The sequence below is a fragment of the Nesoenas mayeri genome (genome assembly GCF_963082525.1).
Source record: "Nesoenas mayeri genome assembly, chromosome: 12".
In the NCBI taxonomy this organism is placed as follows: Eukaryota; Metazoa; Chordata; class Aves; order Columbiformes; family Columbidae; genus Nesoenas; species Nesoenas mayeri.
In genome coordinates, this window is record NC_137547.1 from 18,846,337 (window position 1) to 18,864,930 (window position 18,594).

The 18,594-nt window shown below is 41.3% G+C and overlaps 2 protein-coding genes across 2 annotated transcripts in view; one reads left to right on the forward strand and one right to left on the reverse strand.

The window, feature by feature from the left end:
* Nucleotides 1-424: 424 nt before the first annotated feature.
* Nucleotides 425-18,594, reverse strand: part of LOC308044790 (uncharacterized protein) — a gene marked incomplete at both ends in the record, with an annotated part of 55,772 nt that continues 37,602 nt past the window's right edge. Inside the window, 15 exons of the mRNA XM_080351660.1 lie at nucleotides 425-614; nucleotides 739-811; nucleotides 2,528-2,677; nucleotides 3,321-3,468; nucleotides 4,298-4,378; nucleotides 5,671-5,811; nucleotides 6,282-6,380; nucleotides 7,195-7,296; nucleotides 7,552-7,705; nucleotides 8,225-8,358; nucleotides 8,606-8,741; nucleotides 9,163-9,367; nucleotides 16,038-16,451; nucleotides 16,505-16,695; nucleotides 16,876-16,933. Of these exons, the coding sequence (XP_080207786.1) occupies nucleotides 425-614; nucleotides 739-811; nucleotides 2,528-2,677; nucleotides 3,321-3,468; nucleotides 4,298-4,378; nucleotides 5,671-5,811; nucleotides 6,282-6,380; nucleotides 7,195-7,296; nucleotides 7,552-7,705; nucleotides 8,225-8,358; nucleotides 8,606-8,741; nucleotides 9,163-9,367; nucleotides 16,038-16,451; nucleotides 16,505-16,695; nucleotides 16,876-16,933 (2,276 nt within the window). The remainder of the gene's footprint in view (nucleotides 615-738; nucleotides 812-2,527; nucleotides 2,678-3,320; nucleotides 3,469-4,297; nucleotides 4,379-5,670; nucleotides 5,812-6,281; nucleotides 6,381-7,194; nucleotides 7,297-7,551; nucleotides 7,706-8,224; nucleotides 8,359-8,605; nucleotides 8,742-9,162; nucleotides 9,368-16,037; nucleotides 16,452-16,504; nucleotides 16,696-16,875; nucleotides 16,934-18,594) is intronic.
* Nucleotides 16,206-18,073, forward strand: LOC308045147 (cytosolic iron-sulfur assembly component 2B-like; the record flags this gene model as incomplete). Its single annotated transcript, XM_080352245.1, has 5 exons — nucleotides 16,206-16,372; nucleotides 16,465-16,544; nucleotides 16,822-16,947; nucleotides 17,402-17,447; nucleotides 17,976-18,073. The coding sequence occupies exons 1-5, from the start codon at nucleotides 16,231-16,233 to the stop codon at nucleotides 18,071-18,073; spliced, it is 492 nt and encodes a 163-aa protein (XP_080208371.1). The 5' UTR covers nucleotides 16,206-16,230.

The following is an 18,594-nucleotide window of genomic DNA, read 5'->3' on the forward strand; positions in this document are numbered from 1 at the left end:
TCTTTCTTTCTCCATAGAAGTCATTTCTGTATCTAAATCAGACTAAAACTTCTGTACCATTGCTGATACACTTGACATCAAAAGACAGTTTTACCTCCAAATCCCGTCTTTATTGATTTCACTTTATTAAAATGATGTTGCTGCTACAGTCTGTCTTCAGTCATGGGGAAGCAACATAAAAACTTGAGCAGTAGGGAAATTAGGTAACCAAATTTATTAAGTGAGGCTTCTGTTGCAGATGCAAATCCAGGAAGAAGTAAAGGATCACAAAGGGGAAATAAATCAATTGGAATTATTACAAATATGTAACTGAAATAATTGCAATTATGAAAAGTGTGAAGAAAAGGTGAAAAGAACATTGATTTAAGTAATTTCTTTTACTATCCTAATAGTTTGCATATTATGTGCATGTTCAGACTGTACACTATAACTCTGAATTAACCTTCTTGTTTTCTGTTCTTTTGCTATTTGTCTTTTCAAACATCACCTTTCTCCAGAAGTCTACCTTCTTTTCTTTCAACTTGCTGGCTTTCTTTTGCTTTAGATTTATCTGTAAGTATTCTTCATTTAGGTTGTAAGATGGCCATTCAACCAAACCCTCTCCATTAGGATTTCTGTAAACAACAATGAAGAGAGAGTGAATGTCCTTTTCAGTTGCAAGGGGATTCAATCCAGAAGTTCAGACTGAATCAACAGAATTGCTAACTCCCTATGCCTCATGAATCTCATGATTCTTACCCATTTCGAGCAAAGTTAGCCCAGTACTTCATCAGAGTTCTACTAAGGTTCTTTTCTTCCTCTGTAACTTCACCTGAGAGACAAAATTTTAAATAACTCTTATGAGTTGCAGAAATCAAAACCTTGCTATTACAGAAGGAGCATTTCAGCCTGTGAATAGGTTTTAAGAACTTACTGTTTACAACAGAGGCATTGTACCTGTAATATGTTAGTAACACAGCAATCATCCAGAGAAGACTTCAGCACTCTTTGTGAACAAGATGAACACAATTATCCTTATTCTACAAACTGAGTAATTGCAGTACAGGAAACAAGGTGATATGCCTGTAGCTTTACAGGAAACCAAAAGCAGAACTGGAAAAAGAACCCATGTGTCCCGAGTCCCATTCCAACTTAAGGAATGGGCTACATGGTTTATTTTCATTGATCTCATTTTGGCTTTGTGGGACGAAAATTCTCCCTATTGTTCACAGCGTGACTAGGCAAAAGTTTCTTCATTGTGATACCAGACAAGGTCGTTTAAATATAGTCACACATATGGCCACTGCACCAGTGTGCTCATTTAACTGAAATCAACCATAACAGTAATGCTTTCAGTAAATTCAGGCAAATAGAAAAAGAACTAAATGGTGTTTTCTAGTGCAGGATAACGTAAGGGGGAGGAGGTGAAACGACAAAATCAAAAGGCTCTTGTAACAGATTGAGAAATGCTTTTACAACATAGCTGGATTGCTCCAAAGTTCAGTGGAGTGAAAGGAAATACTTTCATTTATGTAGGCTTTGAAACAGACTATGAACTAGTGTGCAAATGACAAAGATAAAGGCAAAAAAATGGTGAAATCACTTAAAATAAGTAGAATTTCTGTATTTCTTTGTCAAAATAAGAGCTGCCCCTGATTTGTTTCATGAGAAAGAAGATAAGCCATCCTGAATATTATACGTTTAGGCATATGCAATTAAAGAAAATTGCTGGATTCATAATATTTCCGAGGATGTGGCATCTTGTATTCAACCGTTCGGTGACTGGCACATTCATTTGGACTGTAGCAATGTGGGATTCTGCCTGAAGGAACCAGACCTTCCAGAATCCTACGAGAATGCCCAAAATGACAAGGCAAAGGCACTTTTAGGAGTACACTCTTAAGCCTTCCCCAATGGACTGGTTCCATTTTGAATAAAAAGCTTAAATATTAATTGAGTCATAGGAGACAATAGTCTTTAACCTAACTGTTAGATCTTCGTGCAGAAAGTGAAACACTGGAGTTCCAAGCATTGCTCTAATCAACACAACTGGAACACCATCTGCAAAAGAGACTGAGTGCCACATTCTCTGGGGCCTGACAGCCCATAGGATTTCCTGGAAAGGAGGAGACATTAGCTTAAATTCCTCAGGAAAGAAGAAATCCTATATTTCCTGCTTGCCAAGCACTCTGCTAGTCTCCTGCAAGTTTCATTGACCTTTCCTTAAATTTATTTTTCAGCCAAAGCTATTTGTCAAATTCGTCAACAGTGCTGGTATAATGACAGTGATGTTTTTGAGCAAATGTCCTCTTGGCTAAATTGTTGACATGTACAACATAGAGTGCTTCAGAAACAGCAACCTGTACAGGACAAAGAATGAAGACAGTAAAGTCATGTTAAATTCTAACATGAGAAAGGGTTATACTTTGGTCTCACTGTTAATAAATGCCCTTTAGTCTGATTAAAAGGGAAGCAGCACTACTGAATAGAATAATGCCGATGTTATGAGAGTGATTTGTAAGTGAACATGGACTGTTCTATTCCTTACTGCGTAGCTGAATATCACCAGCCAGAAATGGTCCTCCAAAGACAAACCCAACTTCATCTCCGTGATCAGCTTTCACATAGGCTGGTTTACTATCCCCGTATGAGATGGGCCGATGTTGATATTCAAAGAAGTAGGTAGGAGCTCCAGACTCTAGAAGACGTAACATTTAGGGAGTTAAGGAAGAGATCTGTAAATCACAGCTGACATCAGCTGTTTAAAATATTACTTTAAATATGCCCCAAGCTTTATACTGGCCACACTTTTAACGTAATGTTACATTCAAATAGATTTTTTTTTATTTTTAATTAAAAATGAAGAACCCACAGCACTTACACAAAAAGATGAAAGATTAACCCCATGAAAACATACAGAAAACAAAAAACCATCGAATTATTTTCTAGTTCTGGTTTGTGTACACTTCAATACCAGAATAACTCCAGAGTACAGAGCTGTTGACTTCCCAAGTAGCACTGGGCCAAAGGACAAATTTGGTTGCTTTAATATGTTTCAATTTTTAAGCCTGTATACTTCAGTTATCAAGCATTTACTTGCGCCATCACGCTCTGCTCTCAGTCTGTTGACTATGAGCACAAGTGCAAGACACTAGTACAAGGATAAAGGAGTAAACACACTTGCTTCACACAGTCCTGCAGACCTATATGCCTCTTCACCCTCAAGTTCCCAGTGGGAATCTCAAGAAGTGCTGCCTACACACAACAGGGTTTGTGTCTATATTGTTTGATCCAGCATGTAGCAAAAGGTTTTAATATCCTATTGGTGTTCATTAGCTCACCCCTGTAGTAATTCAGTGCCCTAATGGATGGTATGACAATTCCTAAGTCCCCTAATAATTCCAGAAATCCATCCCGTAGCTCAGCAGGATCATCAGTGTTTCCTAGATACTCATCCACTATCATAGGCAGAAACTCTGGTGGTAAATCCTAAGAGAAATCAGGAAAACGAGAAACACACAGAAAAATCATGTCTCTGAATTAGCAAATAAAACTGTAATCTTTTAAACTTCAGACATTCTGCAAAGGCACAAAGGTAGCACCCATGTTCATGGGAAACCACAATGGCAAATAAAACCTATTCAGATTTTTTGTGGGGGGAAAAAGCCAACACCAAAACCCAAGCCAAACAAACCACCTCAGGTCAAATTTGCAATGGATTTGTATAGGTTAAAACTCTATAGGAATCAACGAAGATCCAGGGACTTTGCCTGATAATACCTTTTGTTTCTCTTTTCTTCAAGAGAAAAGAAATGGGAATAACAACAGAAAATTATCTGAGTCCTTGAAAAGTGTATGGACTATCAGGCTAGAGGGCAAGACCGAGTTTATAGTATTGGAATTTGCTGCTTGGAAGTTATATTTCAAAACTAGGAGTGCAAAGTCACTATTTAAAAGTTATATTTAATTTAATGTAAATATATTGAAAAATCCTGCTTTGAAACCCATCAACCAGACACCATAAAAGCAGGGACACCATTACAGTAATACTACATACAAATGTATAAGATAAAAATGTTTGTTCAGAGGTTTAGAAGGAAAAAGGTATTTCCTCAAATCCCAGGCCTTACTCAATCCTGTTTCTGTGTAACTCCACACACCGTAGTCCCATCAGCTTTGCTGGGACTCTTCCCAGAGCATAGTCTTGGTAACACTACAGCTCAAGCATGAAATCAGAGAACATCAAGCTTCACAAATCCGTTATATGCATTAAAAAGAAATTTCACTTCTCAAATTAGGCTAGTGCAACAATACTTACTATCAGTGGGAGAAAAAACTCTAAAGTTGAAATGATTGATTTTTTATCTCCTATTTCCTTCAGACCTGGTATTTTTGATGTCTGCACAAGAAAAAAAAAAGAAGTCATTAGTGCCATTCAACTTCTGCAATGTTTTTAACATTGGAACTACATTATTGCACTTTACTCTTACTACTGGTTTTATCTTTGAGGCATATCATATGTGAAAATGCAGTACGATGCAGCAGCTGTCTTGAAAAGCTTGAATTTATTGCAGTAAATGTTTACATGGGGAAGGCTTCTACAGAAACCACTCATACTATATAGTTTATGCTTAAATCCACACACATATTCTTGAGAAACTCTTAAGATTAGAAAGCATTAGGGCAGAAACGAAGCAAAAGCTTCCTCTGTCTCAAGGGCTGATTTTCCCTCTGGTAGGGGAGATGTTAAGGTCTCTCTGTCTCTAGTCCAATTATTCGAACCCTCTGAAGGCAATATAGATAGGCAGTGTCCCTACTCTCCTAGACCATTACATCCAATGACTCTTCTGTCTGCAAAATGAATTACAACAGATTTCAATTAACAGTTTTCTTCTTGGACTCAGTACCAGCACACTCCCAGAGACACACAATTACTACATAGATCTAGAACAAACACTTTGTACTACATAGATGGATACTTAGGAAGTGAAGAAAAGAGGACGAAGAAGAGAAAAGACACAAATCTACCTCCTGCTGTTTTGTGCTCTGTATAGCAACTGCTCATTTATTGAAGTTACCCATGGAACTGATATGAGAAAGAATTTATGGATTGAGAATAGGTTGGACACCCACATTATGCCCACACTCTGTCCCCAGATGAGATTTTCAAACACTAGATCATTCTACATGGTAACGAGGAACACAGGGCAATGACATAACCAGCATCAGAGTTCATAGTGACAGGTGGAATAGCCTGTTTAAGGTGATCAACGTCACATTTTTAAACATTCTGTATATCAATCCTGAATACTGCATGTTGTTGGGGAAAAGATGAGTTATATTTTTCTTTCAGTAATAAGTAATAAGTCTTCTTTTTCCTCTCTTTGCCTGGGTGAGGGATTAAAAACTTAGGATAAGGAAATATGGTATAAAATTAATGTTCCGAGGGTGCCCATGTAGTTTAACCTGCAGGATGAAGCCTGTCTCACTGTTTCGTGACCAAATGGTTCTGGGTCACTACAGAATCCTAATGCAAGAAAAGTTTACCTTGTCTGTATTTCCAACAATCTATATTTCCCTTTCAGCCATACTTGAAAGGTGTCCTACCAGAAATACCTTCTCAGAGTTGCCTGCATCAGTTGACACATCAGTTAACAATCAATCAAAAAAAAGAGAATAACACTAAATTACAGATCTCATGTTCCAGCCAAATTCATTGTTGGTGACTCCTATCATAAATGGGACTACATTAAATTCTTTTCCAGCCAATATCTCTTCAGGCGACTTGTGAAGAAATACTCCATCCAAAACTAAAGGTAGAAATGTGATATCCTGAAGGAGAAGAAAAAAAAGTTATGTGTTAATAGTATTTCCCATTTTTCCTTCAAAACGTATAATAAAATGTCCACATTTAATGTTCCAAGTGCAAAAAATTTAAGAAATCTGAGTATCTACAGCCATTGTAACACGAATCTATAGTTTTGTACAAGAGTATAAAACGCAAGCCCGGTTGGGTCATAGCACGGAGAAATGTAACCGTTTCCTGATCCTGTGCTGCTTCTAACTGATGTTAAAACATAAGTTGCTCCAGTCTTGCTCACAACTTCACAGGCACTGTAGCACATCATTGAAAATTCTACACAGAAATTATGTGAAATTATTTCAATATTTAGGCGGTATTTTGACAAAAATGAAGAAAATTGCACTCTGGAACAGGCCAGCAATGAACTCTGGTTAGAGGCTGAGCTAAAGTTTTGCAAATGTGCCATTAAAAAAATATTACTAAGTAAAGTTTCACCTACCGTACTGTTAAAGACTATATCGTTTGCTTCCTGGTTCCTTAAGCAGTTTATCAGTGAGAGCGAGCTGCTCATCTCACACTTAAATATACTTGCAATGCGCTGAAAATGATTAACAGAGACAAAAACTGTTAGCTGTGAGGTGGTCTTTAAGGAATGTATTAACATAAAATTACTATACACAGTACTGTTAACAGTTTTATTTAAGGCCAGATTTAGGTGAGCTTGATAGGTCTTTGAGTATTTTATTTTACTAGAAATACTACAGTTTGATCACAAAGTGAAATCATTCTGGCATACTTCTCTTTCTTGCTGTATTCCCATTCACTGTTCTATAACAAACCTTGCTATAGAGATAATATAAAGTTGTAACATGAATCAAATAAGGAAAGAAAATTCAGAAAATCAACTTATGAGATATCTACATTATTACTACTTGATGTTTCAGGAGGAGAAGTGAAAAGGTACTTATAGAGAGGAATGTAATTTTAAATTTAAAGGTTTTTTTTTTTAATAATTAATTTCAAATAAAAGTACTGCATAAAAAACCATAGCTGAATAAAAACTGAATGCCTCTTCTGGATTCTAATAAAACTTTCCATAATAAGCGTCATAGTTACCGTATAAGTTACAGTGTGCATGAAAATCAACATATGCCCAGCTTGGCATGTGTGTAACTCAAAATACTTAACTTGACCTACAGATATTATAATCACATAACTGTATAATCTATTTCCAACACCAAATGAGACTGAAAATAAATAGACTATAGGTATAATGTGGGAATAAATTTTATCAACTTTGTTGAATAATATGCAATTAGATTTTCTCCTTTTCTCTTTTAAGCAAATTATCAGATATAAATAATATCCTGGTTTAGGTTATAAATGCTTTAAAATACAAAAAATGAGCTTACCTTAAGATCTATTGTGAGATGTAAAGCTTTATCTGGAGGGATTGTAATTCCACTCTCTAATATTGCTTTATGAAAGAGACCCTTAGACATAGGAGATAAAATCTGCCAAGAAGGGAAGAACAGAAAGTTTATTCTACATTAAGGTTCTTATCCTATAACTTTATACTTGACTAGACTGCTGGATTCAGCGGAGAATGACACATTTTTATGTGCTTACAGGGGCAGGGTCCAGATTTAGCACAATGTGCTATTAATCTTACTTTCAAAAATCATATTAAGCAAAAAATGTTACACTAATTGAGTTTTTAAAGATTTTTTAAACTATGTTAATTTTTAGTGTATCCACTGCATGCTTACATGTGCAAATACAGAGCAAGATCCTGCAGATGCACCAAAGAGCGTGACAGATCCTGGGTCTCCACCAAAGCGTTCAATGTTTTCTTGGACCCACTGAAGAGCCGCTACTTGATCCAAAAATCCCCAGTTCCCACGTGCGTGTTCATCACCAGTACTGAAAGAAAAGAATAAGCCAGCTTCTCAGGAAGGCTAATAGTTCTTCTGATACCAGAATAAATAAATCTCACCAACTTAGATTTTGTGCAAAGTGTCATATTTGGCCAAGGGAAGATCTGTATAGCCTACTGACCTAAAGCCCTTCCCGGTCAGACCTAAGCCCCATTGACTTACTTGCCTCTATTGCTTATTGACCCACCCATGGATGGATTCCTGGCCTTTACACTATATGATTTTTTTGCTTTACACAGCAATGGATGGAAGTAAAGGCAAGAACAAAAATCCTACCCGGAACCAAATAAGCCCAACTATGATTTGATAGCAGGCTACAATCAAATGACAATGCAACGAGCATTTCTTAATGTTCTTAAGTCCTGATGTCAGCAAACTCTGTGCATTCAAACCACTCTAACAGCAGGAAGCTGGTATACAAGTTGGGCTGATTCAGAAAACAAAGCTACCTATGGTTTAAATACGATAGGAAGTACTTTTACAAAGGTGAAATAGGTCATCTTACTTGAAGAATCCAAGGAGTCCAAGTCTGTACTGAATTATTACTACCACAATATTCTCGTAGGCCGCTAGTGCAGAACCATCATATCTAGAAGCACCACCGAATATAAAACTGCCTCCATGGATCCACACCATGACCTTAGAGGAAAAAGGGTGAGACACACTTTTATACATTGCATGGTAGATTCCATTTGAAAAAGGAAGAAAACAGAAGAGAATCAAGAACTCCAAATCACTGAAGCTCAATGGGAGCTGAATTTTAGATTGATGCACTTTGAATTTTATGTAACATTATTTTTGCAAATACAGCATCACATTTTCAAAAGCAACTAAGTGACTTAGGAGCTATAATTAGGTGCAAACTTTGTACAACGGGTTTACGTACAGGTAACTTGTTCTTGTTTGAATCAGCAGGACTGTAAACATTTAGATACAAACAGTCTTCAGAAGTTCGGAATGGAATGTGTTTTTCTTTAAAGTTTTTTTCACCTATTTTCAACAAGGACAGATCTTGAGGACATCTTCACAAAAGAAAGGAAACATGACTATTAGTGATAAAACTGCAATAGCATCAACGTAACAATGACAGAGAAAACACACTTCCTTGTACCCCACAGCCTGAATTCCCACAAGGTGCTCAAACTTTGTGTTACTTGTATAGAGTGAGAGGTGCAAGCTGTGACAGCACAGCTCTATACCTGTCCTTAAAAAGCTAATTATTTCAGCACAGTATAATGAGAAAACATTAATTCCTAAGACAGGAATTTCCTAGGAATTCTTTGTGCGTTCTAGTCCCACAGTTCTCATGAAATACTTCAGTACTGGCAGCATATTCACTACCAGTCAATACAGGCTCCTTACCAAATACCAGACCTCTGTACACTAATAAACACGACAACACTGACAAACACAAGCAGGTCCTATATACAAACGAACTCTCACATTGGTGGGTAAGAAGTTGCATCTCTCAGTTCATTCCAGGGTTCAGGTGGTTCAGGTGGGGAAAACCTCAAGGGTCCAACAGGGGCTTTTGCAAAAGGAATTCCAAGGAAAACATTTACAAGTCTGTCCGTCTCCTTCACAATAGTTTGTTTCCCTTTGAGCCGTCCCAGTGCAATAGTCACTTCTGGCTCAGCATCATTCCGTCCTAAGTAACACATCAGGAAGAAAAAAAAAATATGCATCTTCATAATTATCAGACAGACTTTTCAATGAAAAGCATTTTTAACTGACTGTTTAATTCAGAAGATTTCAGCTCTTTCCTTCCAATTTTGTTCAGTCTTCTTTTCCCTTCTGTGCAATGACAGACACTCATGTGGAACACTCCCACAGCTGGCTCTGCCAGTGACAGCTGGAGCTAGGTAAAACACAGTTCAGTTACTGTGCAACAGCACAACGCTTAAAAACAAACCTCACAGTAAATAGCAACAGTCAAAATCACGACTATTTTCTAAATCTATAATCCAACAAGATCTTAAAAATATTTTGTTTAGACAATTCAGAAATGTTTTTGCTTTCTGCCTTTTAAGAATGACAGAAAGTTCTGTTTTCATAAAATCATCTCAGAAATGGTTTCGTCTCACAAACCCAGTAACTTTTGCATCAAGCTTATTAGGATACTTCAGCAGCTTGGCAACAAAAGTATTTGAGATGTACTGCCTTTGAAAATCAGTACACTTCAGCTTGTTAATGCAGCTGCTTCCCCAACAGCAATAAGAAGTCATCTCACCTTCTGCTCCGCAAATGATGAATGCTATACTACAAAGCAAAGCAATCTGGCTTCGAGGAGCCATCTCTCACCCGTGTTTGGGCTCCCGACTGTTTCCTGGTTTTATGCTGAACGGACATGTACAAAGGTCCTGGCCAAAGGCATTCTGACCAGGAAGTGCAGCTCGGTTCTGTCCTGAACATGTCCCGCACTCAGCACTTTCAGAGCCCTACTGGATACACACTGTAAACACAATCCTTCAGTGCAATGCACCTAATCATTACCTGATCCTGAGAATAATCTGAAAATGACTCAACACCACGTGTGAGCAACAACAAAAGGCACAGTCGTAGTTAATCTCCTGTTATCCTACAAGCAGGGAAAGTGGTTGTGCTCTAAAGAGGTTCCAGAGCTGTAACACATAAATTCTTGTAAAAAAACCCTGAAAAGCTGCAACAAAAACCTCACAAAAATACAGGATTGTAAATTAAAAATAGCTAAGAAGTAACAATTAAAAGAAAAAAAAAAGAAATAGAAATAGTTAATACATGCGGAAGTTTTAATGAGGGCTAGCACATATGTACAATAACTGACACCGTGCTTTCCAGCAGGGCCAGGCCTCCAACCTCCACATTAGTTCTTTATCCCTTCTTAGACCTCCTGCATTTTTCAAAATTAAAGGGGAGATCAAAGTTAAGGGTCAGGCTATAACTTCTCGACACACAGCCTCAGTGGAGGACAGAAAGCAAGGGTGAATAACCAACATCTCATGGGGGATGGACTTCTCTCCAAAAAGCGAGAAAGGGCCATGACCTCACCCTCTCTATAAAACAGCTTCCTACAGTGGAAATAGGCTGGAAATCCAATAGACAGTTTTGCCTGCTGGCTGAAAAAGTCCAAAAAGATTTTGTAGTCTGTAGAAGCATAATACCCCTCAGTGCAGACACCTAGCCTCAAAGCCTTCATGCTCCACCAACTCCCAGTCTCCACCTGGCAAAACACCCTCCACAAAACGGCTCTTTGCCTTTCCACCTTGGATTGTTTCACATCTCCTGGATGACCGGTGTCATCCCTCAACTGCAAAGCCACCACTTGGGACTCCTCTGTACTGCTTTCACTTAATTCACCTCAGCACGGACACGCACAGAACCTGTGAAGCCAACTTCACCACAGACCACACATCATGTAAGTTCATCCTGCTTGGGATACAGAGGTATGTGTCCTCTGTATCAGTACAGTACAGTATCAGTTACAGTACAGTAAGTACAGTACAGTAAGTCAGGTAATCTTTAACAAAAAGGGTTGCAAATGAGATGGCTAAAATAAGGTTTTCAGATCTACTTGCTATTTTGTATATAGCTCCTGAGTGTCTGGGTTCGATAGCCTTGGAAAAGTGTGCCAGTTTCTCAGGAATTTCACCTGGAACTGTGCAAATGTGCATTGTAGAACATAACTTGCCTCTTATTTTTCATACTTCCCTCAAGTCTTTCTGGAAAATCCTTTCTGTTGCAGTTATTTTTGTTCCAGTCAAATATGAATAGCCTTGGGATTTTTGTTGATTCTTCTTGTGGACTAAAGACAGTCTAAAACCAGCAGAGTTCAAAATGGGAACAGGTGTGTGCACCTGTTTGTGTATGTCTATCTATATCTCTATCCATGCACATATATGCGAGGCAGGGAGCAAATGGATGGACAAGACATGATTCCATGAGGCTACTTTAGTTGAACAATTTCCATTAGTGAAATTGAATGAATACATATTTCTTGTGCTGCCAAACTGAACTCTCCTTATCAAATTAAAGAACAACAAACAAACAAACAAAATACACTTTTAAACTCAGCCAACAACTTCATAAGTCAGCTCAGTCAACTTTCTATTTCCTAAATAGACAGAGAAATGATGCTTACCAACAAAAGTTATTATCCAAAATAACATTCAATAATTGAAACTTCAATGTAAGGTGTCCCTCAGGGGTCTGTACTGGGACTAGTACTGTTTAATGTCTTCATCAGTAACATAGACAGTGGGATCAAGTGCACCCTCAGCAAGTTTGCAGATGACACCAAGCTGCGTGGTGCAGTTGACACACCTGAGGGATGGGGCACCACCCAGAAGGACCAGGACGAGCTTGAGAAGTGGATCCATGTGAACCTCAGGAGGGTCAGCAAGGCCAAGTGGAAGGTCCTGCACCTGGGTCAGGGCAACCTCAGTATCAATACAGGCTGGGGGATGAAGGGATTGAGAGTAGCCCTGCAGAGAAAGACTTGGGGGTACTGGGGGATGAAAGATTGGACACGAGTCAGCAATGTGGGCTTGCAGCCCAGAAAACCAATCGTATCTTGGGCTGCATCACAAGGAACATGGCCAGCAGGCCGAAGGAGGTGATTTTGCCCCTCTGCTCTGGTGAGACCCCATCTGCAGTGTTGCATCCAGCTCTGGAGCCCTCAGCACAAGAAAGACATGGACCTGTTGGAGAGGGGCCGGAGGAGGCCACAAAGATGACCAGAGGACTGGAACAGCTCTGCTGTGAGGACAGGCTGAGAGAGTTGGGGTTGTTCAGCCTGGAGAAGAGAAGGCTCAAGGGAGACCTTCTTATGGCCTTTCAGTACTTAAAAGAGGTTTGTAAGAAAGATGGGGGCAGACTTTTTAGTACAGTATGTTATGATAAGAGGTAATGGTCTTAAAGGAGCGGAGATCCAGGCTGGACATGAGTAAGATATTTTTTACTATGAGGGTGGTGAAACACTGGCCCAGGTTGCCCAGAGAGGTGGTGGATGCCCCATCCCTGGAGGCATTCGAGGCCAGGCTGAACAGGGCTCTGAGCAACCTGATCTGGGTGAAGATCCCCTGCTGATGGCAGACAGGTTGGACTAGATGACCTTTGAAGGTCCCTCCCAACCCAAACTGTTCTATGATTCTATGATAAAGGTTTAGATTAAGATGTGACCTTTGATGCCAATGTAATCTATACATTAACATAATATAATACAAAACCAAAGTGAAAGCAGAAATAAATTGAAACTTTGCTCACAGACAGTTTGCGTGCCTTATCTGAAATACCAGGAGATGTGTAAATATCAGTAATCTTCAGAACTTGCTGGGGGCAAGCCCAATCTGGTCCAGCTTCCTGCAAAGAGACACCTGAGGACACCACCAACACCACCTCTGTAAGGTGGTGCCCAGCCACAGAACCACAACAAATGTCTTTTATTCTAGCTGCAACATCTTTTGAAGCAGCAAGCCTTACCTCCTTTCAAATCCTCTTTTCTTCCTGCTGCCCTCTGCCTGGGGTGCGTGTTCACATCTTCCTACCCCTGACCATGACTTAACGCAGCAGGTATGAAAAACAAACAAACAAACCCTATACAGATATTTTTTTTCAAAATGAAATCAAACGTATTGAAGGAGCTAAATCAGATAATATACAGTACATTTAGACAGGTTTTTGTGCTTTAATCCTATTATAAAGGCGTGTATGAAGCCAAAAGATGTCATCATTACACTCCATCATTCCAGTTTCTTTCTTTGCAGCATTTTTTATATACAGTTTTGTTGAAGTTTAAAAGCTCTTTTAAGCCGGCATGCCTAATGCCTTACAAATACCAAAACCTTCTATAGGGGTTTTGTTTAATTGTTAATTGACACTTTGTAAAGACTGCTCAGCAGAATTATATCCTGAGATGACTCAATACCAGGTATGAACAATGTGGGTGAGGGTATTAATTCCCCAAAAGACCACCAGAGACTACCAGAGACTTCACACCTGTATAGAAATAACAAGCTGAAAGAGTGAAAAATTACAGCATATCCTTCAACTCAATGTTATGACTATACATTAGATAGATGAAACTGTGTACTAGATAAGATAAGGTTTTGTTACATTTTACATACAAATATCCCGTGGAATTCCTTTCGGGCATGCTAGTTTAATCTAGCATGCAGAGTTGCGCAACTCTGTGGTAAAGCAGCATCTCCTATCTGAGAGCAAACTGGCAATCACGTACCTGGGTAATGCACTCGCAGTTTTAGCGACAACAGTTTGACTTTTCAAATTAATTAAAAGAAGAAGGAAATAATTTTAATCAATAACATTTTGTATTTAACGTGCAGTTTAATTTACCTATGCTCCGTAACACTAAGGCCACTTCGTAGGTCCCTCACAGACACTTTGCAGCGTCGCTGACCCCAGCGAAGTTTCAGTTTAAGCTGTGCAAGACCCGACCCGCTCCGCGCTGCCCCTACCCGCTCCTCGGAGCCCCCGACAAGCGAACCCGCGCTCCCCGGGTCCCGCCCGCCGGCGGCGTCAGGGTTTCCTCACACTACACAGTCAAGAGACCAGGAAGGGAACTCCACTTTTACCTTATCACACCTGTTTACTTTGTCTTGGTATTAACGACTCAAGGTAAGGAACACACCATATAGCCACCAAGAGCCACCCCCAAACAATACTCCTGAAAAATGTGCTTTGGCCGAAGAAAACGTTGAGGGATTTTTCTTCTTACAACACAATATTTGCTGACAAAAACACTACCAGAAAAATCTCACTTTTCCTGCTCCACCTGCCATCAGTCCTGCGTGTTCAGGGATGTTTGCTTGGTAGCTAATACAAGAGTTAGAGAGTTTCTCAACACTAACGAGATGATTCCTCAGTTTTCGTAGCACGAGAACAATATCAAAGTGTTTGGGTGGGAACTGTACATTTGATGCCTCTGAAAATCAGGAGGCTTGTGTGCATGACATGACAAAGAGGGAAGAGAGAGCTGAATAGAAATAAAAGCGATTTTCTGCCCACGTAACTTAGGGCTCATGTTAGCAAAACGTGAACTTCGGGCTTTGCCTTTACTTTTTCCTTTGGCACGCCTCAGTAGTTCTTGCCCCAGAAAGGCTGTTTCGCAATTTTATAATATATCACAAGAATTCTCACTTGTTACACACAGCACAAATTAATTTACAGCTTGCACCTTTGCTTTCACCTGAGTGCGCCCTAAAGACCCACAGTTCACTGGGAGACTTTGTTCTTGTTTTCTGTTATTTGTTTTTTTCTCCACGCAGTGTGGAACAGCGAGAATCCCTGCTTGTGTCGCAGCTTCCATCCCATGGGCACACACACCTCAGCTCACTTGTGACCTGCAACCTGCAGGAGTCCTTTGCCACAAAACCAAACGCTGGGCACTCTGCTTGCTGCTCTCTCCTTTTGCTGAAAAAAACTTTAATTCTCTCCATCAGCAATTTATTTTCTATATCCCGATCTTCACTCATTTTACTACACTCTGTCCTTTCCTATTTGCTTTTCCTTTATTTTTCCCCTTCATTTACTCTTCTATTTTCCAAGCCTTACTCTTCAATCTTCCTTTGTTCTGCTCACTACTTGTCTTTCAAATACACGATTTGCAAAATCTCTCAGCCCATGTTCCATCCAGAATCCCAAAGAAGCAGCCGCTCTGAAAATGTTACCAGTGCAAAACAGTTTCTGCCAACTCTGCCAATCTTAGTTAAAAGAAGAAAATATACAAATGGGATCTGAGATCCCTACAGCCTTGCCTGTAGATACTTGGTAGGGATCCACAATCATGCACAATCATGTGGAAACACTTAATCCAGTGATACAGACTAACCTGTGAACTCTAGAGACACTGTTACATAGATGGCAAGTAGAATTCTTGAATCCCATTTGGCATTTAATTTTAAGACAGAACATGTGGCAGCTTACCCTCAATCAGTGAACAATGCAGAAGTCAGGGATCAATCAAAAAACAATCATGCCACATGATTATATTTGCCTCTTTATACTTCAATACACTGTTACCTTTCTTGATTTCCATAGCTGAAAAATACACACAAGTATCGCATTTATAGACACACAATTTTATAACAGCTCACAATTACATTTTACCTCATGATTGTATGGTAGAAGCGTTGCAAGTCTGCAATTAAAGAGGGTCGGTTTGGCTTTCTACTCAGCCCCTGCTGAGCATTCAGTGAAGCTGGAATGTACAGAACATAAAGCCAGACATTATGAATCTAGTACCTGACAGCTATAACTCGCTGAGCCCAAGTGGAGTTCAGTTTAAACTGTGCAAGACCCGACCCGCTCCGCGCTGCCCCCACCCGCTCCTCGGAGCCCCCGACAAGCGAACCCGCGCTCCCCGGGTCCCGCCCGCCGGCGGCCCCGCGCCCGCACGAGCGCGCTGTCGCACGGGGAAGCGCCGGCCGGCCCAGCACCGCCCAGCACCCGCCTGCGCTCCCGGTGCGGCCCCGAACGGCGTCCGGGCTCCTTCCGCCCGGCAGCGCCGCCGCAGCCATGGTGGGCCCGGGCCCGGGCGGCGGGGCGCCGCTGGAGAACGCCAACCCGCTCATCTACCGCCGCTCGGGGGAGCGGCCGGTGACGGCGCGGGAGGAGGACGAGGAGCTGCCCGACTCCATCGACGACCGGGAGATCTTCGATATCCTGCCGGGAGGGGAGGGCCGGGGCCGCAGGGCAGGGCCGGGTCGGGTCGGGCCGTGCAGCTCCGCTCCGCTTTCCTTAACGCGGCACATCTCATCCGCTCCATTAACGACCCCGAGCACCCGCTCACCCTGGAGGAGCTGAACGTCGTGGAGCAAGTGCGAGTGAAAGTGAGAGCCCGGGGCGCCCGTCGAGCCGCCGGGGCCGCGGGGGTTAAACGCGGGCGGGGCCGCGGGCACAGCCCGCACTGACGGACTAAGCTGCTGCTCTCTAGCGCTGAGGGACGTTCGTACCGCGGTCTGCTGCAGCTCAACATGGTATCTGACAGTGTCAGTGAAGAAGACGATGAGCGGCAAGGTGCAGCTCCGAGCTGCGTTTCCCACAGGTGCCTGCAGCTGGGCTGGGTACGGCCGGGGCGGTTGGTCCATGAGTGTTTGGTTTCCCCAGGTGAACGACGCGCAGAGCACGGTGGCGGTGGAGTTCACTCCCACCATTCCTCACTGCAGCATGGCGACCTTGATCGGCCTCTCCATAAAAGTAAAACTGATCAGATCGCTGCCTGAGAGGTTTAAGGTGAGTAATCAAATTGCTCTAATGAAAATTACAAAGAAAAAAAGAAAGGCGCTACCTAACTCTTGAAAACTGACTGGAGTGGTTTTGCTCTTGCGGGTGAGGGGAACGCTCTGGAAGCAGAGAGGGCCGTGCGCTGAAATGTGGATGCAGAGTGGCGGGTCCGTGACAGCGGTGTCAGGGCGAGTGGGGTCGCGGGGGCAGTGACCTGCAGTGCTCTGCAGCACGGGAGGAGGGGAGGCTGCTGCCCTGGCTCAGAGAGGCTTAAGCAGATGGGAATGCACAACAGTCTGCGAGTTTAGACTTCATTCTGCTCTATGCAGTAACTGCCGTTGGCAAGAATACTCTTTTTGCCCTCTTTTTGATACTGTCTTATTTTTATCATCAAATAGCTTGAACCTGAGCTTCCAATGTACTGTTGACTTTGCCCTCTTTTTCTTTTGTGATGCCTTTTAAGCTGGATGTTCACATAACACCAGGAACACATGCCTCTGAGCATGCAGGTAAGGTGTTTAATGCTCTGGTTTGTGGTTTTCTTTGGGTTTTTTAATTTTGAAGATGAGAGGGGAGAGAGACTCCCACACTTGCAGAGCAGCTCTTGACTCTCTGGAACTTGACATGCATCAGCTTCTGGGGATGTAGCGGAACAGCAACATGTAATGATGACACTGGAATGTCCTGTACTGTACTGTTGCCATCTCCTCAGGCAGCCTGTGCTCTCAGCTGGTCATGGATCTGCCTGGGTTCTGGAGGACTCAGAAAATGGGGAGAGGCTGGGGGGAAATTTCCTCTTGCATTACAGCTACAGGTGCTGCTGGACCACAAACAGCTTTGTGGTTCAACCTGTGATAATGTGCCAGCTGTGACTCAAGACTGCAACTCTGCAGCATCCCTGGCAGCTGCAGAATTACAGGTCTACCTGGGTGACATAGCAACAGAGTGATATGTGTCTCCATGTAAAATGCTTTAACAAAGACCCTGCATAGCAAGGTTTTGACTGGTTTCTTGTGTTGTGTTTTTTGTCTGCACAGTTAATAAGCAGCTTGCTGATAAAGAACGTGTAGCAGCTGCTTTGGAGAACTCTCACTTACTGGAAGTGGTGAATCAGTGTTTGTCTGCCAGATCATAATTGCCTGATGAGGAAATTATTGGTATTCTACTCTGTTAAATGGTTTTTTTTTTAATATATATATAGTGGTGATGCTAATGTTACTCTATACATATACCTATGAGCAAAATAAAATCACTTGAATTTTCTAAAAAAATGTTTCATTACTCCTACAAAAACTAGTATATGGGAAATCAGCTTACAGACAGCTACAAAAACATAATGAACATTTACATTTTACTAGTCATTGCATAGGTGGGTGTGATGTTGGTGACATAGTAGAAAAAAAAGTGAGGACCAACCGCAGTTAGCTTGCTGAAGCTCACGGCTCCTCTTGTCCAGGCTCCCTCAGCTTGGATACTCGCTGAGCGATACCGTACGGCCAGTTCTAGCAAAATCCTCTGTTCCCTGGTTTTAATGATTCTTAGCTGGCTCCTGCTTTATGGAGATAAAGTGGGAGAAGAAAACATTAATTTGTTACAAATATTTCTTGTCGGACTCTTTATTTTTCAAAAAATGCTACTCCTAAATGTAGCCTCTGG